At 41.4% G+C, this 24,935-nt stretch overlaps 1 protein-coding gene across 1 annotated transcript in view; it reads right to left on the reverse strand.

Annotated features, from left to right (window-relative positions):
• Positions 1-4,119: 4,119 nt before the first annotated feature.
• The window catches only part of FMO4 (flavin containing dimethylaniline monoxygenase 4), a 33,990-nt gene continuing 13,174 nt past the window's right edge, over positions 4,120-24,935 (reverse strand). The window contains 6 exon segments of the mRNA XM_022560066.3: positions 4,120-5,835; positions 5,837-6,191; positions 12,526-12,595; positions 18,385-18,737; positions 19,804-20,000; positions 20,904-21,046. Coding sequence (XP_022415774.2) covers positions 5,764-5,835; positions 5,837-6,191; positions 12,526-12,595; positions 18,385-18,737; positions 19,804-20,000; positions 20,904-21,046 — 1,190 coding nt within the window. The 3' untranslated portion in view covers positions 4,120-5,763.

Here is a 24,935-nt window from a genome sequence, read left to right on the forward strand (position 1 = left end):
GGGTTAAAGGAGCCGCTGATTCGGGGGCTCTGGCTCACTCAGGCCAGGGGGAGGGAGGGGCACGGAGTGCGGGGCGGGCCTGCGGCGGCAGACGCCGGCGTGACGTTGCATCAGCCTGAGGCGCGCCGTGCGTTCTCCCTGGGAAGTTGTCCCTGGATCCCGGGACCCTGGCAGTGGCAGGCTGCACAGGCTCCCCGGAAGCGGGGTGTGGATAGTGACCTGTGCTCGCACACAGGCTTCTTGGTGGCGGCAGCAGCAGCCTTAGCGTCTCATTCCCGTCTCTGGAGTCCGCGTTTTTAACCGCGGCTCGCGCCCGTCTTTGGAGCTCCTTTAAGCAGCGCTTTTAATCCCCTCTCCTCGCGCACCAGGAAACAAAGAGGGAAGAAAAAGTCTCTTGCCTCTTCGGCAGGTCCAGACTTCTCCCCGGACTCCTTCCCGGCTAGCCGTGGCGCACTAACCCCCTGCAGGCTGTGTTCACGCCGCCAACGCCAGTCCTCTCCCGGCGCTCCGACCGAAGCCCGAGCCTCAACTCCAGGCCCCACCTGCCCCGGCGGGTGAGCAGACAAGCCTCTTGGGCTGGTGAGTACCGGTCGGCCGTGATCCTGTGTGTGGGAATCTCTCCGCTTTTCCCTCCGCACCCCTGTTGCTGCGCTCTCCTCCGCGGCTCCGAAGCTTTCCCCCTTCGCCACCCGCAGTCTCCGCCCGCGAAGGGGCTTCCTAGTGTGTGGAAAGCTTTTCTCCTTCACAGCTCCCTCCCACTGGTGCACGTCCCGTCCCAATTCTTTTGTCTCTGTTGTTTCTTTTTTCTTTTGCCCTACCCAGGTATGTGGGGGGGGTTCTTGCCTTTTGGGAGGTCTGAGGTCTTCTGCCAGCGTTCAGTAGGTGTTCTGTAGGAGTTGTTCCACGTGTAGCTGTATTTCTGGTGTATCTGTGGGGATGAAGGTGATCTCCGCGTCTTACCCTTCCGCCATCTTCCCAGAAGCCCTCTTCCGCCATCTTCCCGGAAGCCCAATAATAATATTTCTAAATGTTATAGGATTATGAGTCATCCTTGGGACCTGTGTTTCACTCTCAACCGAGGAGTGACTCCTTGCCGCCCCTTCTGAGGGAGACTGTTTCAGCATCAGCTGCAACCATGACCATTTTAAAGGCCCAAGTCAGAGCCCTAGCTGGATTTTCCAACCTCTCCCATTGAACTGCAGCACAACAGGTCAGTCACTTGATCGGTCGTTCCTTCCCTGTGTGTGAGATCTGATCAGAAATACTTGATCGGGAATGGTCAGACTAGAGCTGGGCTGAGTTTCTTAAAGCAGATCTCAGTATCTCCACTATCAGGATTTGAGGATTCCTGAAATTAAATTCCATGTACACTGTTGTGAGAATATATGAGGTGGAGGATGTTTTATTTGCTGTTATGTAAATTTTCAGATAATGAGGTAATTCTCATTCGTACAGAGTTGCAATTATAATTAAAATTTGGTTCAATAAGAGACAAAGCAAAAACTTTCATAATCTGTTTCATTTCTCAAGTTGTCATATTTTGCTTTTTTATAAATTTATTTATTTATTTTTGGCTACGTCGGGTCTTCGTTGCTGTGCGCAGACTTTCTCTAGTTGCGGCGAGAGCGGGCTACTCTTCGTTGCGGTGCGCGGGCTTCTCATTGCGGTGGCTTCTCGTTGTGGAGCATGGGCTGTAGGCACGCGGGCTTCAGTAGTTGTGGCACACGGGCTCAGTAGTTGTGGCTCATGGACTCTAGAGCGCAGGCTCAGTAGTTGTGGCACACAGGTTAAGTTGCTCTGCGGTATGTGGGATGTTCCCGGACCAGGGATCAAACCTGTGTCCCCTGCATTGGCAGGTGATTCCCAACCACTGTGCCACCAGGGAAGCCCCTCAAGTTGATATCTTGATAAAACCTGATATTTCCCCAACTATTTACCATGAAAATATGATTCCCAGTTAAAATGACTCCTACGCAGTAGCCTTTTCCTGGTATCACTTGTTCTTTGAGAACTGGGACAGTGTTTAGAAGTATATTCAAGGTGTAGAGGAAGGAAAACAGCAGGAAGACAAAGGCTTCCTGAAGGAGGAGGTGTCCAGCTTTGGGCTTCGTCGACAAGCAAACTGAGGTGGTAAGAGGCAAATAGAGGAGTTGCTTTCCAAGGCAACTAGCGACGCAGCCTGGGCTTTAGTGTTACATCTATGTGGGTTCAAATCCCTGTTCTGCCTCTGCTTGCTGTGTGAATCAGGGCAAATTTAACTTCTGTGAGTGTTTGATTTCTCATCTAAAGATCACTACATGGAAAAAGATAGCAACACTAAAAATAATGAGGTAATAAAGACATCTAAGTTTTGTTTTCTCCTTCAAGAACTTGGGTATAGATAGCTTAAATATGATACGTGTATGGCTGTTAGCCAGAACTGGTGTCATCTTGGGCCCTTACAATTTCTCCTGTCCTTTCACTGACCCTACCCAGGGCTGTACTGTGCAGTGAATCACTTCTCTGTTGTCAGGGGCTTTGTAGTTAATAGATATTGTTTAATAATCACTAGGACCAGGTGGCCTCTATGCTCCGTTAGTCCCCAAACAATAATGAAAACCTTCCCTGACATATTCTGGTGCTCACGAGACTAGTTAACCTGTTCATAAATCTTAGCTTAGGAATGCATGTCCCTTATCTAAGCACGTACCCCCCCCCCCAAACCCTAGGTAAACTATAAAATTGTTCCAAAGGCCCCTTGGTGGTATGGAGTGCAGCTGTGAATGCTTCCGGATCGTTGTCTGCCTGATTCAGATCCCACCCTGTGAGTAAGTTACCCCATAATAAACTGATCCATTGATTATACGGAGCCACCTGCCGTATTTTTCAGTCTCAAGATGCCTTCTCAGTTTGGTGGGCACTGTTTCCTCCATCCTCCAGCAACACTGCTCCTGTTGGACAGCTTTAGCTCGTTTTGAAGATTGGGAATTAGGTGCTTCTCTGACTGGGGGTTGTTGCCAATAAAAACCTAGAGACACATCAACAAGTTATATCAGGAGGTCCACTCTTTTTATTATTATTATTATTTTTTAACATCTTTATTAGAGTATAATTGCTTTACAGTGGTGTGTCAGTTTCTGCTTTATAACAAAGTGAATCAGTTATACATATAACCCCATATCTCCTTCCTCTTGCGTCTCCCTCCCTCCCACCCTCCCTATCCCACCCCTCTAGGTGGACACAAAGTACCGAGCTGATCTCCCTGTGCTATGAGGCTGCTTCCCACTAGCTATCTATTTTACATTTGGTAGTGTATATATGTCCATGCCACTCTCTCACTTTGTCCCAGCTTACCCTTCCCCCTCCCCATATTCTCAAGTCCATGCTGTAGTAGGTCTGTGTCTTTATTCCTGTCTTGCCCCTAGGTTCTTCTGACAGGAGGTCCACTCTTGATGATTGAGAATAATTCTTCCTTTGCTATTATTTTCTTGCTGCATCCTGGAAGGTCCATCTGAGAAGCATGAGGGTGGTGCAGTGATAGTGGCAGCGATGGTGGTGGCAGCACACCTCAAGGTTTGGGTGGGGGTGGGGCACAAGGACAAAAGAGTAATCGTAGTTGGAAAGTGCTACCAGACAATCCACAGAGAGCAAAGGCCATACTCTCTGATTAGGCAACAGGCAATCATTTTCAAATCCTTTAATTCAGAGAATTAAAAATGTCCTCAGACTCCTCAGCTGTTAATAGGCAATTTACTGTGTAAGTAACACGCTATATTGTTAAGTAAACTTAATGTTTACTTTTGAGGTAGGTGATACTATTCTTTTCTCCTCATTTTCCAGCTGAGGACACTTGAGGCTCAGAGAGGCTAAGTAATTTGGCCAAGGCCTTACAGCTAATGGAAGAGCTGGGATTATAATCCAGGTTGAATACTAGAGTTAGCACTTTGAACCAGTACACCTGGCTCCCAGTTATGGATTAGTTAGTTGTATTTATTCTGATTGCCACAAAGACTGTCTGTGAAATGGTGTTGGTGGACTGTCCTTGTTCATTTGCAGAGCTGAGGTAATCTGAGGTAATTTATCAAGTTGGCAGAAGAAAAGAATGTGGGTAGAAGAGGAGAGACAAGGAACGTCAGCCAGTGAGGTCACTGTTCAGTCATCAAATATTTATTTTGCAGTCTTTTTATCAGGCAGTGTTTTACCTGAACATGGTTCCTCTCAAGAACTCACCATTCATTAGGAGACAGACACAAAAAGAAAATTATACTGTAGTAAGAACAGAACAATGACAGAGTAGTACATGAGGCACAATCATTACGAAGGGGCAGTCAACTCTGCTTTGGGGAATCAGGGAAGGCTTCACAGAGGGCGAAGATCAAGCTCTCTCTAGAAAGACAGTCAGGTATGGATTCGAGGGGCTGGAAGAGGCAACAGCTTGTGCCAAAGTGAGGAGGTACAGCACAGTCCGTAGTCTGGTAGTACTAGATGGCAGGGTTTGAAGTGGAGGGGTAGCTGCAGGACAGGATTCTGGTGACCTAGGCAAAGGGACTCAGGTCATGAAGAGTCTCCTCTTCCAGGCTAAGGAATTTATTATCTCTAATCAAGGGACAAACTTTGAAGGATTTTTACATTGGAAAGCAACATGTCTGCTCTGGATCCTTTCTGGTTGCCCTTTCCTATACACTCCCCATCATCTTTGCTTTGCTCTGTGGCTTCGGAGGCTCACCTCCTAACACATCAGTGGGTGTATTGGTAACCTAGGATTGCCATAGCAAAGTACCACAGAGTGGGTGGCTTATTCTTTCACAGTTCTGGAGGCTAGGAGTCCGGAATTGTTGGCAGGGTTGCTCCCTCTGGAGCTTTTGAGGGAGAATCTGATCTGTGCCTTTCTCTTACCTTCCAGTGTTTGCTTGCTTGGCGATCCTTAGATGCATCACTCCAATCTCTGCCTGTCTTCACGTGGCATTCTCCACTGTGACTGTGTCTCTGTGTGTCTTATCCTCTTTTTATAAGGATTCTCTTTTTATATTGGATTTAGCTCACCCTACTTCAGTATGATCTCATCTTAACTTATATACATTTGCAAAGATCCTACTTCCAAGTAAGGTCACATTCACAGGTACCAGGGGTTACGACTTGAATATATCTTCTGGTGCGGGGGGGGGTGTGTGTGCAATTAAATCCACAATAGTCAGTAACCTTGCATTCTAAATTTTGGTTGGGTTAGGCCACTGGGGAGCACGGGCAGCGGGATGGAAGAGCCTAAGATTCGGCAATTAATTTCCCTTTTGGGGTCACCATGGACTGCCTTCATTGGTCAGCTGGAGGTCATAGTTCTTGAGAGGTGGCCCTCTGTACATAATCTCTCTCTCTCTCTCATTCATAATTGTTTTCTCCCCTTTCCTCATTAGGCCTACGGATGGTAGAAGCACCTCATTGTTACTAGTCTGGCAGAATTTCATTCTACTTATGATTTCCCTACACTCTGCCCAAACCACTTGACATAATCTTTATATTAAATTACCTAATTTGAGTTCTATCTTATTCCTGCCAGGATCTTGATAGAAACAATGACAATATTTTTTATTTTAGAATAATTGCTTAGGTAAAGGAGGCAAAAAAAAGGGGATACTGAGACTAGAGAGAAAGATAGTACAGTAATTCAGATAAGAGATGATTAGACCTAACCTTGGATGATAACAGTTATGATGGAGAAGTGAAGAACACAAGATATTTGGGAATAGAATTAATATGACTTGGTACAACCCTCATAACCAAGCAGATTTATCCTCGCCAAATACTTATTAAGTAAGGAGAAATTCTGTCCCATAGTTTTTCTGGCACCAGTTTCAAAAAAAAGTGAAGATTTACAGATCAGTAGAAGGGAGGCGAGCAGGATAGGTGCCCCCCAAGCTTTCAAATAATGTGACATGGAGGCAGGCTTGGAGGAATCGGGAACTATTCGAGTTTTTAAGGGTTTCAGTGTCCTGTCCCACTGGGTCAGGATGGCATTTCTGGCTCCATCCCATTTTCCAGGGCCCATTAGGCGATACTGGTAAGGAGTACATGGTCCAAAGAAAACTTCCCAAGCTAGTCTGGGATCCTTGAGGAACAGAAGTGGGACATTGGGCTTCGTGCCTATGCAGGCAGCGAGTTCATCCATGTAGGAAATGTAGTCAAGTTTGTCTCCAATGGTATCTTTCATCAAACCCCTGATAGGAAAGAAGATGGATCACTTTTGATTTTCAAGTTATGAGTTACCCCACCTCCCACCATTTTGTTTCTGTCTATTGGAGTCAAGCCATGTCAGGAATGTTTTTCTGTGTTGAAGAGAAAAAAATAAGAGGAGTTTATTTGCATAGGGTATTTGTGAGCATAATTAATTTTGTTAAAGGAGATGGTAGAAGGAGGCAATTGGAAGAGGAGATTTAAATAATGTTTTAGGTTCTTGAATTTGATAGGAGGATAAAATCAGATCAGTTCAAATATCTTATTTGTTGAATAAATAAACATGATAAGAAAGCATCACATATATAGCTACCTAAATTATTTTTATTGATGTTAATTTTGAGTTGAGAGGACCGTAATTGGTGTAGCAGTACTGAACATGACACAGATATAAGTACAGTTGACCCTTGAACAACGAGGGAGTTAGGGGCACCAACCCACCATGTAGTTGAAAATCCACATGAAACTTTTGATTCTCCTCAGACTTAACTACTAATAAATTATTAGTAGTTAACTGGAGGCCATACTGACAGCATAAACAGTAGATTAACACATATTTTGTATGTTGTATGCTTCTACACTGTATTCTTATAATAGAGTGAGTAAGCCAGAGAAAAGAAAATGTTATTAAGAAAATCATAAGGAAGAGAAAATATATTTACAGTACTGTACTGTACTCATCAATACCATGAGTTTATGTCATCTGTTTATAAGATGAATTGTCTATTGGTAACTATATCAATATTGTCTTATATGATACAAAATACTGCAGATGTTGTTTGTATCCCAAACACTAGACATCAAAAATGAAAAGATAATGTGAAAAAGAAATTCATATTTATTTACAAGTATAATGAATCATACATTGATAATGAAAAAGAAGCAGCAATGTGATTATTTCATGGAACCCTAGCCTATATACTCATGAATGAATCATTATAAAATTTTTATGGTATACAGCATTACAGTCATATTCATAGTACAGTATTGGAAACATTGTTACATTAAAAAAACCCACTTACCTGTGATGACAGGCTGATAGACAGTTTCTCCAAATATGAGAGAAAGAGGCATACTGTACAGTAATGTAATTCTTTGAAAGCAAAGTTAGAAAATAGTAAGAAAACTAACACATTATTAATTTTATATTACTGTAAATATCACTCACTTTATACCTATGTAAGGATGGGCTACCCACTTCAGTACAAGTCTTACACATGATGTTCTGCATGACAAATACTTAAGCAATGATGACGATGATGACACAAAAACTTCTCATACAGTTCTTGCCGTGCAGTTTTTAGATTTTCACACGAAGACAGACACACAAACACAACAGATAAATCTATTGACGGTAGGGCATGATGATCATTTACTGTTCATTAAGGGGAAGTGGGCCATCATAAAGGTCTTCATCCTCGTCATCTCCACATTGAGTGGGCTGAGGAGGCAGAGGAAGAGGAAGCTTGGTCCTGCTGTCTCGGGGGTGGCAGAGGCAGAAGAGGTGGAGGAGATGAAGGGGAGGCTGAAGAGGCAGGTACATGTAGTGTGACTTTATGGAAACACACTGTAATTTCTGTCTGACTTTTTTGCTTTTTCATTTCTCTAAAAATGTTTCTATAAGGTACCAATTCTTCTTCCATCATTTGCTTTGGTTTCAGTGCCTGTATCATAGAAGGGTCCATGTTATAAAATAAGTCAAAATCAGTCTTAAATAATTGGAGCCCTTCTGCCAGATTGTCTAATGTCACTTTGTTTTCGGGCACTGCTTCTTCTATGTCTTCTTCCTCATCATCTTGCACTGGTTCAGAAGCACTCATCTCCATCAAGTTGTCTTCTGTTAGTTCCTCTGGTGTGGTTTCTATTAGCTCTTTTGTGTGTGTGTGTGTGTGTGTGTGTGGTCGCACTGTGCGTGACATGCAGGGTCTTAGTTCCCAGACCAGGGATCGAACCCTTGCCCTCTGCAGTGGAAGCACAGAGTCCTAACCATTGGATGACCAGGGAATTCCCTCTGTTAAGCTCTTTTTTTTTTTTTTTGCCTGTGTTGGGTCTTCCTCTAGTTGCGGTGAGCGGGGGCTACTCTTCATTGCGGTGTGTAGGCTTCTCATTACGGTGGCTTCTCTTGTTGTGGAGCACGGGCTCTAGGTATGCGGGCTTCAGTAGTTGTGGCACGTGGGCTCAGTAGTTGTGGCTCGTGAGCTCTAGAGCGGAGGCTCAGTAGTTCTGGCAGACGGGTTTAGTTGCTCTGCAGCATGTGGGACCTTCCTGGACCAGGGCTCGAACCAGTGTCCCCTGCATTGGTGGTGGATTCTTAACCACTGTGCCACCAGGGAAGCCCTCTCTCTATTAGCTCCTGAATTTCTCCAAGATCTTTATCTTGAAACCCTTCACCACCTGCTTTTTATTTTTATTTTTTTTGCCATATCTACAATCTCTTTCATGATTTTCTTAATTGGCTCTGTCATAAATCCTGTGAAGTCATGCGCAAGATCTGGACACAGTCTTCTCCAGCAGGAATTTATTGTTTCAGGCTTGATGGCTTTCACGGCTTTTCCTATAACAACAATGGCATCTTCAATGGTGTAATCCTTCCAGACTTTCCTGATGTTCTGTTTTCTTCCATAGCACTGACAATTCCTTCCATAGAGCACTTCAGCGCTTTGTGTTAAAATCATGGGTTCTGGGTGGCCAGGGGCATTATCCAATATCAAAAGAACTTTAAAAGACAGTCCCTTACTGGCAAGGAACTTCCTGATTTTAGGGACAAGGCATGGAAGGAACCAATCCAGAAAAAGGGTTCTCATTGTCCAGGCCTTCTTGTTGTACACCCAAAAGACTGGCAGCTGGTATTTATCTTTTCCCTTCAAGGCTTGAGGTTAGCAGCTTTATAGATAAGGCAGTCCTAATCATAAACCTGACTGCATTTAAACACAACAGTAGAGTTAGCCTATGCCTTCCTGCCTTAAATTCTGGTGCTTAGTTCTCTTCTTGACTAATAAATGTCCTTTGTGGCCTTTTTTTCCCCTCTAGAATAGGGCACTTTTGTTTGCATTAAGCACCTGTTCAAGCAGGTATCCTTTCTCTTCAATGATTGTCTTGGTGTCTTGGAACTTTGTCTGCTGCCTCTTGGTCAGCAGAAGCTGCTCCTCCCATTATCTTGACATTTAAAAAAAATTAATTAATTAATTTTTGGCTCCATTGGGTCTTCGTTGCTGCGCATGGGCTTTCTCTAGTTAACGGTGAGCGGGGGCTACTCTTCGTTGTGCTGTGCGGCTTCTCATTGCAGTGGTTTCTCTTGTTGCAGAGCACAGGCCCTAGGCGCGCAGGCTTCAGTAGTTGTGGCATGTGGGCTCAGTAGTTGTGGCTCATGGGCTCTAGAGCACAGGCTCAGTAGTTGTGGCGCGTGGGCTTAGTAGTTCCATGGCATGTGGGATCTTCCCGGACCAGGGCTTGAACCCGTGTCCCCTGCATTGGCAGGTGGATTCTTAACCACTGCGCCATGAGAGAAGTCCCTATCTTGACATTTTAAAAGACAAATCTCTTTCTGAAGTTATCAAACCATCCTTCTCTGGCATTACAATCTTCCTCACTTTTCTTTTGCTTTAAGTTGTTGTGTAATGACTTCACTTTTTCTCAAGTCATGTTAGTCTATAACTATGCCTTCCTTATAGTAATTCTGCACACATATAAAAGCTGCATTTTCAATACAAGATTAAAAGGTATTTCACAAAAAGTGCAAGGTTTTCATGCCTGCTGGCATAGCTACAGCGATGGCTTCACAAATTTTCTTTTTTAAAATAACAGTCCTTATGCTGGATTCATTTATCTTGAAAAGACAGGCAACTGCAGCTAGCAAACCTCAATCTATTGTACATATCAACTTTTTCTTGTAATGTCATGACTTTTTTCTCCTCCTTGGGAGCATTTCTAGCATCACTAGTGACACTTTTGTATGGGTCCTGTGGTATTATTCAAGGCTTACTAAACACGACGGAAAATACGTGATAACTGCAAGAGATCACTTTTTACTGAGACACGAAATTTACTGGAGAGATGAACTGCTCTTGCAGAGATGATTAGCATCACATGACATATTAAGCTGATAGTTGAAACACCTGAGCTGATCACAATAGCAACAGGAGGTGGCTATGAAGTTATTGCAGTAGTACAGTATATACTACAGTTAAGTTTCTGCTGTTATGATTTAATACTGCATCTTTACATTTATTTACATTTCTCTTGATTGTGAATGGTGCCATGCATGGTCTGTGTTTATGTGTGCAAGTTTTGATAAATTTTAAAATAGATTTTTGTATATTTGATGGTAGTAAATAATAAAATAGACTAGTATCTACATATATTTTGCGCATTCATAATATACCTAAATTTTCTTCATTTTTTCAGTATTTCTGGGCTTTGTGATTCATCTGTGAGTTTTTTCAAATTGTCACAAACCTCCCCCAATTTTTCCAATATACTGAAAAAATTCTACGCGTAAGTGGACCCATGCAGTTCAAACCTGTGTTGTTCAAGGGTCAACTGTATAGTGTATATGAAGGCTCTGTTCTCACTTATTTCTGTTGTTAGTAAACCTTCATGATGTGCCAATGTCATTCTTTCAATTATTCATTCTTTCCTTCAATTAATCAATCAATCTTAAGTGTGTATCACATGACAGGCACCATCCTAGGTGCTGGGAGTTCAACAGTGAGTAAAACAAAGTCCTTGCTATCAAGGAACTTACATTCTAACAGGGAAAATCATCAGGCTGTAGAAAAAAAACCCCAGCCAAATAGATATAGAATATATCAAGTGGTAATAGGAATTATGAAGAAATATAAAGGAGGGTAAAGGGAAGGAGGCAATGATGAGACTGAGTGGTTTGCCATTTTATACAGTGTTCTCAGAGAAGGCTTCTCTCTTATGAGGTGATATTTGAGCAGAGTGAACCTACAGGTACGGGGTGGGGTCAGAACATTCCAGACAGAGGGAACAGTAAGTGCAAAGGTTCTGAGGGGGCTATGCTTGGCATGTTGGAAGAGCAGGGAGCTGTCTGGAGTGACTGGAGCAGTATGGGTGAGGTGGGAGCACAGGAGGCAATGAGGGCATAGAGGTAGCTGGTTGCCTAAAGGGGTGCAGAGCTGCAGGGAAGTTTCTGGGAGTGAAATGGGAAGCAGTCAGAGGGTTTTCAACAGAAGAGCAATGTTAGCATTGGTCACTCTTGTGCAGCGTCAAGGTTAGACTGTAGAATAGCAGACGGGAGGTACAGAGACCAGATAAGAGGTGACAGCAAGTGTCCTGGTGAGAGATGATTGTGGCCTGTTCTGGGGTGGTAGCAGCCAGGGTCATGAGAAGGGTCTGGATTCTGAATTTATTTTAAGGTAAGAGTTGACAGTATTTGCTGAGGATGTGAGAGAAAAAGAGGAAAAAAAGGTCACTCTAAAGTTTTTGACTGTTCAACTGGAATAAGTAGCCATTGACTGAGAAGGGGAAAGTCTCAGAGCAGCCCATGTGCAGGTGAAGGTCGAGGGTTAGTTTTTAGACATATTAAATTTCAAACACCTATTACATATCTAAGTGGAGCTATCTAGAGGGAGTTGGATTAAGAGTTGGAGTTCCGGGTTTCCCTGGTGGCGCAGTGGTTGAGAGTCCGCCTGCCGACGCAGGGGACACGGATTCGTGCCCCGGTCCGGGAAGATCCCACATGCCGCGGAGCGGCTGGGCCCGTGAGCCATGGCCGCTGAGCCTGCGCGTCTGGAGCCTGTGCTCCGCAACGGGAGAGGCCACAACAGTGAGCGGCCCGTGTACCGCAAAAAAAAAAAAAAAAAGAGTTGGAGTTCCGAGGAGAGATTTGGGCTAGAGATCCAAGTTTGGGAGCCATGAGTGTATGATGGCGTTTAAAGCCACAGGCCTGGTGAGGCCACCTAGGAGTAGTGTTAATAGAAGTGAGAAGAGGTCTGAGGATTAAGGCTGGGGTCCACCATTTTTTAGGAGTGAGGAAGAGGAGACACCTGTAAATGCCTAGAAAGAGCAGCCTGAGAAGTAGGAGAACAAAGAGAACAGGGCTTTGGGGGCAAGTGAACAAAGGATTGCCATCTGTCCTGGGCCAGGCTCAGTGGAGTGACCTGGTCCCTCCACTGGACACATCTAAGACCACAAATCTAGTTGGTGGATGAGTTAGGACTGAAAACATATTCTTCTGACTCATAATGCAATTATTTCCATCCTGCCACATTGCTTCTCTAGGAATGGCTTTTATATTGAAAATCTTTTTTTTTTTTGTAATGGAATATATTGGTAGCAGGCTATATTTCATACCTTTCTATGAGCTGCTCCTTTTTCGTAGCCTCAGCCATCAATTTTTGAGATGGAGGTATCTTACAGAGTCCTGTAAGAAAAGTCAGAAACAACAGTAAAGTCACATGTGCCTCTTCTGTTGAGTTCTCCTCCCCCTGATTTCTGGCCCCCCACTGCTCCAACCTCAAAACATGTGGTCATCAAAGCTTAGAATGGAATTAGAGTGCAGAGGGTAATTTTTTGGAGGTAAATTCCCCCTCTGAATTCACTTAAGCAGGGTACTGTACTGCTGGAATTGTGAGGACAGATGCCCCGTGGCTGAGCCTGCACTGCACTGGTCATCAGGACCTGCCCCTCTTCATCTGCTTGCACTTGCACTTTACATATATTGACATATAATATTATTTATATTATACTGTATATATACCTCCACATTATATTTGTGTGTGTGCATTAAAACTATTAGCTGGTTAACTGTAAACACTTAAAATGACCCCGTTCTTATAACCCTGCTTTGGTATGTCTTCATTTTGTTACATGGGGAGGCTCAGGCATGGAAGGGGCCAGGCAGTGTCTCAATCTCACAAAGGCTGTGTCTGCTTGAGCTGTTGTGAGGATGTGCTTGTTCTCAATAATCCACCTAGACACGGACAGTCTCTCTTTTCTGGCCAGTCCTGCCCTTGTCAGTTGCCAAGCTGCTGACCCCAGGGTGTGGGGTTACTAACCTACATGAGAAAGGTCTGACTTAGCTCTGTAGTATACTTGCCACTGGGATCATTTTATCCTGTATAAAGCTGGAAAGACTTTACTTGGTGGTTCCCAGACTGCCTCTTGGAGGCTCTCTGGAGAGGCTTGCAATCACTGCTATGGTGTGATCTAATCAAGTTTTGTTTTCTCAGCTCTGTCATTCCTTTTTTTTTTTTTTTTTTCTGAACGGGGGAGGGGGCAGGGCCGAGCTCTGTCATTCTGATAAGCATTTTTGAGCTCATTATAAAATACCTAAAAAATCCAGGTACTTAAGAGTCTTCTGTGTTTTTGTTTTTGTTTTGGGATTGTCTTCTTTTTTTTCATTGAACATAACATGAGATCTGCCCTCTTAACAAAATTTCTGGTGTGTAATACAGTATTGTTAAGTATAGTCACTGTGCTGTACAGCAGATCTGTAGAGCATATTCATCTAGCATAACTGAAACTTTATACTCATCAAACAACAACTCCCCATTCCCCTTCCCGCAGTCCCTGCTAACCACCATTCTACTCTCTGCTTCTATGAGCTTGACTATTTCAGATTCCTCATATAAGTGGGATCATGCAGCATTTGTCCTTCTGTGACTTATTTCATTTAGCATAATGTTCTCCAGATTCATCTATGTTGTCACAGATGGCAGGATTTTTTTTTTTAAGGTTGAGTAATATTTCATTGTCTGTATATTCTTTACCCATTTATTCACTGATGGACAGTTAAGTTGTTTCCATATCTTGACTATTGGGAACAATGCTTCCATGAATATGGCAGTGCAGATATCTCCTTGTGATGCTGACTTCAATTCTTTTGGATATATACCCAGGAGTGAGACGGCTGGGTCATATGGTACTTCTAATTTTAATTTCTTAGCCACCTCCATACTATTTTCCATAGTGGCTGCACTATTGCATTCCCGCAAATAGTGTAGAAGGGTTCCAATTTTTCCACATTCTTGTCAACACATGTTATCTTTTGTTTTTTTGATAATAGCCATTCTTATAGGTATGAGGCGATATTTCATTGTGGCTTTTTAAAAAAATTAGTTACCTATTTCATACATATTAATGTATATATGTCAATCTCAGTATCCCAATTCATCCTACCCCCTGCCCCCACTTTCTTCCCTTGGTGTCCATAAGTTTGTTCTCTACATCTGTGTCTCAATTTCTGCCTTGCAAACTGGTTCATCTGTACCATTTTTCTAGGTTTCACATATATGCGTTAATATACAATATTTGTTTTTCTCTTTCTGACTTACTTCACTCTGTATGACAGTCTCTAGATTCATCCACGTCTCTACAAATGACCCAATTTCATTCCGTTTTATGACTGAGTAATATTCCATTGTATATACGTACCACATCTTCTTTATCTATTCTTCTGTCGCCAGGTATCTAGGTTGCTTCCATGACCTGGCTATTGTAAATAGTGCTGCAATGAACATTGGGGTGCATGTGTCTTTTTGAAATATGGTTTTCTCTGGGTATATGCCCAGTAGTGGGATTACTGGGTCATATGGTAATTCTATTTTTAGTTTTTTAAGGAGCCTCCATACTGTTCTCCATAGTGGCTGTATCAATTTACATTCCCACCAACAGTGCAAGAGGGTTCCCTTTTCTCCACACCCTCTCTAGCATTTGTTGTTTGTAGATTTTCTGATGATGCCCATTCTGACTGGTGTGAGGTGATACCTCATTGTAATTTTGATTTGCATTTCTCTAATAATTAGTGATGTTGAGCAGCTTTTCATGTACCTCTTGGCCATCTGTATGTCTTCTTTGGAGACATGTCTATTTAGGTCTTCTGCCCGTTTTTTGATTGGGTTGTTTGTTTTTTTAATATTGAGGTGCATGAGCTGTTTATATATCTTGGAGATTAATCCTTTGTTGATTTGTTTGCAAATATTTTCTCCCATTCTGAGGGTTGTCTTTTCATCTTGTTTGTAGTTTCCTTTGCTGTGTGAAAAGTTTTAAGTTTCATTAGGTCCCATTTGTTTATTTTTGTTTTTATTTCCATTACTCTAGGAGGTGGGTCAGAAAAGATCTTGCTGTGATTTATGTCACAGAGCGTTCTTCCTGTTTTCCTCTAAGATTTGTATAGTGTCTGGTCTTACATTTAGGTCTCTAATCCATTTTGAGTTTATTTTTGTGTATGGTGTTAGGGAGTGTTCTAATTTCATTCTTTTCCATGTAGCTGTCCAGTTTTCCCAGCACCACGTATTGAAGAGACTGTCTTTTCTCCATTGTATATCCTTGCCTCCTTTGTCATAGATTAGTTGACCACAGGTGCATGGCTTTATCTCTGGGCTTTCTATCCTGTTCCATTGATCTACATTTCTGTTTTTGTGCCAGTACCATTTTGTCTTGATTACTGTAGCTTTGTAGTATAGTCTGAAGTCAGGGAGTCTGATTCCTCCAGCTCTGTTTTTTTCCCTCAAGACTGCTTTGGCTATTCAGGGTCCTTTGTGTCACCGTACAAATTTTAAGATTTTTTGTTCTAGTTCTCTAAAAAATGCCACTGGTAATTTAATAGGGATTGCATTGAATCTGTAGATTGCATTGAGTAGTATAGTCATTTTCAAAATACTGATTCTTCCAATCCAAGAATGTGGTATATCCCTCCATCTGTTTGTGTCCTCTTTGATTTCTTTAATCAGTGTCTTATAGTTTTCTGAGTACAGGGCTTTTACGTCCTTAGGTAGGTTTATTCGTAGGTAGTTCATTCTTTTTGTTGCAATGGTGAATGGGATTGTTTCCTTAATTTCTCTTTCTGGTATTTCGTTGTTAGTGTATAGGAATGCAAGAGATTTATGTGCACTAATTTTGTTTCCTGCAACTTTACCAAATTCATTGATTAGCTCTAGTAGTTTTCTGGTGGCATCTTTAGGATTCTCTATGTATAGTATCATGTCATCTGCAAACAGTGACAGTTTTACTTCTTCTTTTCCAATTTGGATTCCTTTTATTTCTTTTTCTTCTCTGATTGCCATAGCTAGGACTTCCAAAACTATGTTGAATAAGAGTGGTGAGAGTGGACATCCTTGTCTTGTTCCTGATCTTAGAGGAAATGTTTTCAGCTTTTCACCATTGAGAATGATGTTTGCTGTGGGTTTGTCATACTTGGCCTTTATTATGTTGAGGTAGGTTCCCTCTATGCCCACTTTCTGGAGAGTTTTTATCATAAATGGGTGTTGAATTTTGTCAAAAGCTTTTTCTCCATCTATTGAGATGATCATGTTTTTATTCTTCAGTTTGTTAATATGATGTATCACATTGATTGATTGGCGTATATTGAAGAATCCTTGCATCCCTGGGATTAATCCCACTTGATCATGGTGTATGATCCTTTCCATGTGTTGTTGGATTCTGTTTGCTAGTATTTTGTTGAGGATTTTTGCATCTATATTCATCATTGATATTGGTCTGTAATTTTCTTTTTTTGTAGTATCTTTGTCTGGTTTTGGTATCAGGGTGATGGTGGCCTCGCAGAGTGAGTTTGGGAGTGCTCCTTCCTCTGCAATTTTTGGGAGGAGTTTGAGAAGGATGGGTGTTAACTCTTCTCTAAATGTTTGATAGAATTCACCTGTGAATCCATCTGGGCCTGGACTTTTGTTTGTTGGAAGATTTTTAATCACAGTTTCAATTTCATTACTTGGGATTGGTCTGTTCATATTTTCTATTTCTTCCTGGTTCAGTCTTGGAAGGTTATACCTTTCTAAGAATTTGTCCAGTTCTTCCAGGTTGTCCATTTTATTGGTATAGTGTTGCTTGTAGTAATCTCTTATGATGCTTTGTATTTCTGCGGTGTCCGTTGTAACTTTTCCTTTTTCACTTCTAATTTTATTGATTTGAGTCCTCTCCCTCTTTTTCTTGATGAGCCTGGCTAATAGTTTATCAATTTTGTTTATCTTCTCAAAGAACCAGCTTTTAGTTTTATTGATCTTTGCTATTGTTTTAATATAATTGGAAAATGCTGTGAAAGCACTTTAATTAGCCTTAAGTAAACATTTGTAATAATTTAATCACAAATGCCATGGAATTTTTTCTGTAATACAAATAAATGAGATTTCCTAATCACCTTCTCCTCCCCTCCACTCCTCACCCTCCCAGTTAAAATATCATGTTTGTCAATTTAGGAGAACATTTTAAAGTATGGTTGATATCTAATGCATTTTTACAGTGTGACAGAAATCAATATTACTTAATATTGTGTTATATGCTATTTATAAATTATTGGTGATTGTTTTTATTCATTAAGGGTATAATTCTGCTAAAGGACAGCTGGTTGGCTCAACTGTGATTGCTGTTTATATTTTTACAAATGCAATAATACAGTTACAAATGGAATTCTTTAAAATGCTTATGAATCTAAAACTTGCCCTACTTTACAGAGGTATGATAATAATAGCAATAGTAAGAACAACAGCTATAAGTTAATGAGCATTTACTCTGTGCCAAGAACTGTGCTAATTGCTTTGTAGACATTATTCATTTTACAAAACCTCCGTGAAACAGGTTTTATTATCCTCATTTTACAGAAAAAGGGACTGAGATTTAAAGAGGTCCTCGCAAAGCTAATGAGTTGGGATTGGACCCCAGTAGCCCTGACTCTGTCACCTCTGCTCTTACAGTGATAACTGATAGCAATCTGTGTCCAGTGTCTACAGTGTTTTTATGGGCATTGCTTAAAAGTCACTATCTCCTTAGACCCCAACTTTATTCACAGTGTATATTATTTCAGTGTCTTTCTTAGGAAGCAATATAAAACTCTACTGATAGTCATAAATGGAAAGACTTAGGAGTAAATGGACTAAACTAGACTTGATTTGACTAGAGTAGTATAAAACAGGATCCTGAAGCTTCTAATATTTTCAGTTACTCTGAGAAATGTGATTTTATTTTGTTGTCCAAATTTATTCTATCCACAGAGTCAAAGCCTCTTTTTCCACTCAGTCACATTAATGACATAAGCACACCCATCATAATATTACACATATATAAAATTAATTCTTCACTAAAATTTTTTTGGATGTTTTATGTTACTTTAACTCACATTTGTTTGATTTTAGCTAAATCTCAGGGGACTGGTTTCAAGACTCATTTGTTCACATAGGGCTTTAAATAGAGTCCAGGTACCTTTGAATACTCTTGTGGCCCATCGTGCTTGGAGCTCTGTGCCTGCTAAGATGGATCCTGTAAGGCTGATGAAGCCAATCATAGCCAGTGTTGTCCTCTCTAGGTTTGAGGGAAAGACCAGCTTATACAGGAATGTCTTCTTTGTACAAAGGCTTTTGAGAGGTTCTTCCAGAAAGGGAAAAGAAAAGGTGTATCCTGTAGTGAAGATCACAACATCGATGTTTTCTTCCACTGTCCCGTCTTCAAAGAGAGCAGAGGTTTCTGTAAACTCCTTCACGCCGGTTTTCATAGTGACTGTCCCACAGAGGATACAGGTTGGCAGCTCATCATTCACAATTGTTTTTGGTTTTTTCCTTTGACACAGAGGAGAAAATTATTCACTGTGGTTATATTTATAAGACACTCAGCAAATGATTTATTTAGTCAATTCAGAATATCTGCCACGTCAAGGGAGTAAATTGACCAATGTCTAATTCAAAGTTGTCTATCTGACTTACTGTTTCTATAACATCTTTTGTTTTCCTGCTCCCAGTAGAAGGCATGTAGAAAATGACTAAACCTACTCTTTCCTGTGGGGTTTAAAATTCTCTATCTCTTGGGTCTAATTTCTGGAGCAATGTCAGGATCAAGTACACAACAGTCCATTTGATAGTCAGTTTTGGGTCCACATCACCCAGGCCTCAAAGGATTGGCATTTGGCAAAGAGGAAATTACAAAAAAATTTTTGGATTAAAAAAATTGAATCTGATAGATTTTCATAATAAATATTTTCATTATGAACATTCTACCTAATTGCAGCAGACATAATGTCTATAAAATTTACATGTTGAATCATTCGTTGTTATTAATTTTCTTTGTAAGTTGAAAGCCATCTTACCCAAGAAAAAATATTTGGGTCATGCATATAATAAAAATCACATTTAATGACTTTACATGCATTTCAAAGTTTTCCTTTTCCTTGCCAATGTGTAGCTCTATATAGATGTGTATTAAAATATATAACTCTAGGAATTCCTATTGGCAATTCATACCTCTAATCGTTCAGCCAGAGTAGACATTTATTAAAGGTTAGTGAGAGCTGGCCATCTGCACTCACTGTTGCTGCAAATATTCTATTTGTGGATGGCAGCCATCCTGTGAACCCTCAAGGCCAATTTAAATTGCATAATTTTCAAACTGGAAATAAAGTTTCCATCCTTCATTTTCTTCTAGCCTCATCAATTACTATTTTGCTACCAGACAGAGAGTACTCCTATTTCAAGAACTTCTGTGGTACTGATAGACATTGTCTTAAAAGAATAAGCTTAGAACAGGATAAACAAAGGCAATGTCACAATTATTGAACATTTTGAGTTCTGAATAAAATAGAATGAGAAATATTGATTAAATAACTTTACCATTAAATAAAAATATAAGTACCCCTTAGTAATATTTAGTCCATAATTCGTATGATCAAATCTTTTATTCAAGCCCCTCTCTCGACTCCACTTTAGTACACATGAAGGCAGAACTTGTGCAGTAAAATTGTGGCGTCTTGTAGCCATCATATTAAATGGGTAGCCCCCATTTGAAGAGCGGCTGATGACCCAGGTACCCGTTCTAGTACTGAGAAGAACCTAAAAAGTAAGGCAAGAAGGATAAATACATGTGCATCATTTTTGTAGTATTTTTCTTCAATATGTTTCAAACGATTTATAACATTCTGGTCTTATAACAACAGAAGACTGGTGAAGTTGTACCTAGATCTACAAATGACTAGGTGTTCCCCCTGCTGTCATTATTTTCATAAATCAGTTTGACCTGGTCTATGTATTGGTTAAGTATTTTCATCATGTTTAAAGTAAAGAATTATAGTACTAGCAGACATGTGCTATTGAGCTGGCAATGTTTTACATGTAAATAATATAGGATTTAAAGTGAGGTTTTGAGCAAGCAATTTTAACTAAATTAAATAAAAATCTATTATTTCTAAATCTAATCATTGTCCTATAATTTATGATAAAGTGGAATAGATTTCTAATTTGTGGATCTATGCTTGGAATTTCTAAAATCATTATGCATACTTCTTGGGCAAAGTAACGGGTGCTTTTACCTCAAAACGAAGTACAAATCTGACTCCTAATTGAAAACTTGGAGATGTTCAGAAAAAAACCTCCCCTTTCTCTTTTTACATGGTTTTTCTTTCCAGAATTACAGAGAGAGAGTGTGAAAGAAAGACAGTTGGCATGGGTAGAACAATTTGCTCATTTGATCTTGTTTCAGGGGTACCTCTGAAAAATACTTAGTGGTCTGGCATCCACACAATTTTCTTAGACCCTTCTTGGACATCTCTTGGACATCTTTTCAGTTCTGTAAAGCGTGCATTATGAGAGGCTTAGGGATTTTCAAGATTTTTTTTTCACTTACCCTGTGTCCACATAATTTAGCGATTGGCCGGTGTGTTTTATAATCTTGAATACCACTCTCCAGACACCAGAAATGATGCTGGGGGTGGGAGTGCAGATTCAGAGATGGTGTACCTGAGCTGCGGTTCGACTGAGCTCCACTGCAATGTCCCCTCCAGTGTTCCCAAGACCGATCACTAAGACGCGTTTGTCCTGAAAGCCTGTTGGGATCTTGTACTCTTGACTGTGCAGGATCTGGCCTTTAAACTTATGGATTCCTGAAGGGACAGAGGGATCAGAAATATCTAGAGTTGTAACTCCTTCGTTGGCAGGCATAGGGTCTGTGGGAAAAGGCAAGTCCCAGAAATATGGCAGCCCTTTGTTCTTGCTCCCAATTGCAGGCAGTAGAACCAGTATATCATCCCCTATCCCACTGGATGCTGTAAGCTCAGATACTGATTTAGTATAACATGCCTTGTTAAAAACATAGGAGAACTTATATTTCATGCGTGTTCCGTTTTAAAGCAATTACTTAGGGAAATCAAGCTTACTGCAGACAATAATAAGAAACATCTCATGCATGACCTGAACATCCTAGACAAGAAGTAGACTGTTGATGCATGTTATTTTACCCAATAGATATATTCTATCAGAATGTGATTTATGTATATAACATGTTTACAAATTGAATTAAGAAATTTTCTTTTTTACAAAAAGAAATTGTGTGGCATGTTCTCATGTAAATAAAGTAATTATTCTTGTGATTTAGGCTTGTTACTTCATGCTTATTTTACTTTGTGTCTTATTATATGCTTAATGTCTTATTATACTGTATGCTTATTTATACTTTATTCTTTTGTTATTTATATTTGTATTTCTAACTGATCTTTCAAGCTCCTAACACTCTGTCAATGGAAGTATCACTATTACGATATTGATATACTATATATGAAAAGGGCTACCAAATATTTCTCCTCTTGATTTTTTTTTTTGGTAATTATCTCCTTGGCATATATAACAGACATAAACCATGGATTCATATAAACTAGGAATGGTAGTAACAGTGGAAGCAGAGCTATTTACAGTGGTGGCTGTGTCACTGGCAAAGTCCATTAACAATTCCCTGGAAATAAAAGTAGAAACTGGGTAATAAAGTCTAACCTTTTTCTTTTCCTTTGTACTTAGTCTAGTTTCACCTGCTCATAGGATACCATGTGAAGAGGCCTTGTACCCAGCATTTCAGACCAGAGTTCCTAGTGTGAAATGGCTGTGCCTGACACTTCAGCTCAGCAGACCGTGTGCAGAAGTGCATTCAGGAAATGCCTCTGAATCTATACTACCACCTACCCTGAGTCATTGGAAGGGAGTGCCAGATAGATGAAGAATGATGGGGCCAGGGGGCTGCTAAGCTGGCACACCAACTGACCCCTAGGAGCCCCAGCTAATATTGGACATGGGGGGAAAGCCTGTTGAATTCTTAGTTGACACTCATGCCACTTACTCAGTTCTGAACACCAGATCAGGTAAACTCAGTCACAAGAGTTGTAAAATTATGGGGGTCTCAGGGAAGGTCCAAGAACGGGCATTCATAGAACCATCAGAATGTAAACTGGACAAACACAGGCTCACCCATTCCTTCCTGCATGTTCCCGAGTGCCCCGTACCTCTGCTAGGAAGAGATATCTTGGGAGCTACTATACACCTAATGGGAGACTGGTGTCCCCTTAGACAAAGGGCACAAGATGATAATGTTAATGGCTGAGGACAAACCTCCCCAGACAGAGCAAGTTGATCTCCCTGGAATAAATGCCGAGGTCTGGGCCCAGGGATGGATGGGATGAGCTGTAGGAGCCAGTCCCATGATAGTCCATCTAAAATCTGTACATACATGGCCTAATAGAAAACAGTACCCCACTCTGCTGGGAGGTCTTGTTGGGAACTGCCCGTGTCACAGGGCCTAACTGACCAGGGCCTTATTATACCATGTCAGTCAGCCTGTAATACCTCCATTCCCCCTGTAAAGAAACCCAATGGGAAATACCAGATGGTACAGGACCTCAGGGCCGTCAATGAAGCCACTGAAGATATATACCCAGTAGTGTCTAATCCTATACCCTGCTGGCCGCTTTACCGTCCACCAGGACCTGGGGCTCTGTATCAGATTTAAAAGATGTCTTCCTCTGTATTCCATTAACCACAGAGCCACAAGAAAGTTTTGCTTTTGCGTGGCAGGCCCCAAACATGCAACAAAAACAACAATACTGCTGGACAGTCCTGCCTCAAGGGTTCAAAAATTCTCCCACCATCTTTGGGGAAACTTTAGCTAAAGACCTAAAAGATCTACATCTGGAGGAGGGAACCCTCCTCGAGTATGTAGACGAAATTCTGATTGCCAGCCTTACTAATGAGGCCTCTGACAAAAATACTATAACCACCCTGAACAACCTAGCAGATGAAAGATATAAGGTATCCAAGAAAAAGGTTCAAACACCACAAACTAGGGTGACCTACCTAGGCTTCATTCTCACAGAAGGCAAGAGAAGCATACCCAGGAAAGGAAAGAAGTCATTTGCTGCCTCACCCCTCCTGAAACTAAAAGACAGCTTAGGCGTTTCCTGGGGATGGCCAGGTTTTGCCACATCTGGATCCCTAACTATGGTTTAATAGCTGGGACTCTGTATGAAAAGTTGAAAAGAAAAGATAATGATCCTTTTGAATGGAATTCAGAATGTGAAGGGGCCTTTGAAGAACTGAAAAAGCAGTTACTTCAGACTCCTCTCCTGGCCCTCCAAAATTTAGCTAAACCCTTTGACCTTTACATTCATAAAAGAAAGGGAATCGCCCTTGGGGTATTAGCTCAAAAAATGGGACCCCTTACTCAGGTGGTTGCTTATTTCTCCAAACAATTAGATCAAACTACTAAGGGATGGCCTTCTTGTCTACCAGCAATAGCAGTTACTACAACCCTGCTAAAGGAGGCTGAAAAGTTAACATTTGGTCAGCCAATCACTATACGGACTCCACACCAGGTTCAGGCTTCAGTTAAGTTCTAAGGGAACAGAATGGCTAACCCCCAGAAAGTTGATTCAAGTTCAGGCTATGCCTTTAGACAACCCAGTTGTTACCATGAAAAAACTGTCACAGGCTAAATCCTGCTACCCTGCTACCCACAGAAATAGGGCCCTTGGAGCATGATTATATAGAAGCCATAGACAAGATGTATTCCAGTCGCCTTGACCTAGGAAGTGACCTCTCCCAAACACTGAAGAGGAATGATTCACAGATGGGAGCAGTTTTATGAGAGAAGGAAAAAGGCTGGCAGGATAGGCAGTGACCTCCCAGACCTAAGTCATAGAAGCAAGAAGCCTACCCCCAGGGACTTCTGTCCAAAAGGCCTAGTTGATAGTCTTCACCTGAGTCTTAGGGAAGATTTTACACGGATGTTTACACAGATTCCCAGGATATGCCATCCTTCACACACAGGGCTATCTGGAAGGAAAGAAGTATGCCTGCTGTGGAGGATAAACAGGTGAAACATGGCTTAAAAATACTGAAGCTCTTAGAAGCAGTACAGCTTCCAAAAAAGGTGAGTGATTCATTGTAGGGGTCACCAAGAGAAGGATGCAGAGGTAATAAAGGGAAATGACAAGGCCAATGCAACTGCTGAACGGGCAGCCCTAGAACCAGTAACTTGGCAATTACCCCTCATACCTCAAAGGCCAGATCCATCCAATTGTTCCTCAATCTGCACAGAGGAAGAATTAAACAGAGCCTGAAAATGGGGCTTCGACAGAGATCTAGGAGGCCATGGGTGGCTAGTTAGTGAACACGGGCAATACTTCTTCACCCAAACTGCAGCTTGTCAAGCCATCAGGGAGGCTCATCAAGGAACTCACTACAGGTATATAATTGGCTAGTTGAGGTCATGGTAACTCCTGGCATGAAAAGTATAATCAGTCGGATAGCTGAGACATGCCCCATCTGCACAATGAACAACTCCAACACCAGACCCCCTAGAGGCCCCCAGGTGAGGCCCATTCAGACCAGAGGGACATATCCTGGGGAAGATTAGCAGACTGATTTCACTGGCATGGCGAGAGTACCTGGCAATTTCAGGTATCTCTTGGTGCTAGTACTCTTTTTCTGGGTGTATAGAAACGTTACTAA

This window comes from Delphinapterus leucas, chromosome 1 (genome assembly GCF_059928025.1).
Source record: "Delphinapterus leucas isolate spDelLeu-1000000601 "Yukka" chromosome 1, BTC_Dleu_Yukka2, whole genome shotgun sequence".
NCBI classification, from domain to species: Eukaryota; Metazoa; Chordata; class Mammalia; order Artiodactyla; family Monodontidae; genus Delphinapterus; species Delphinapterus leucas.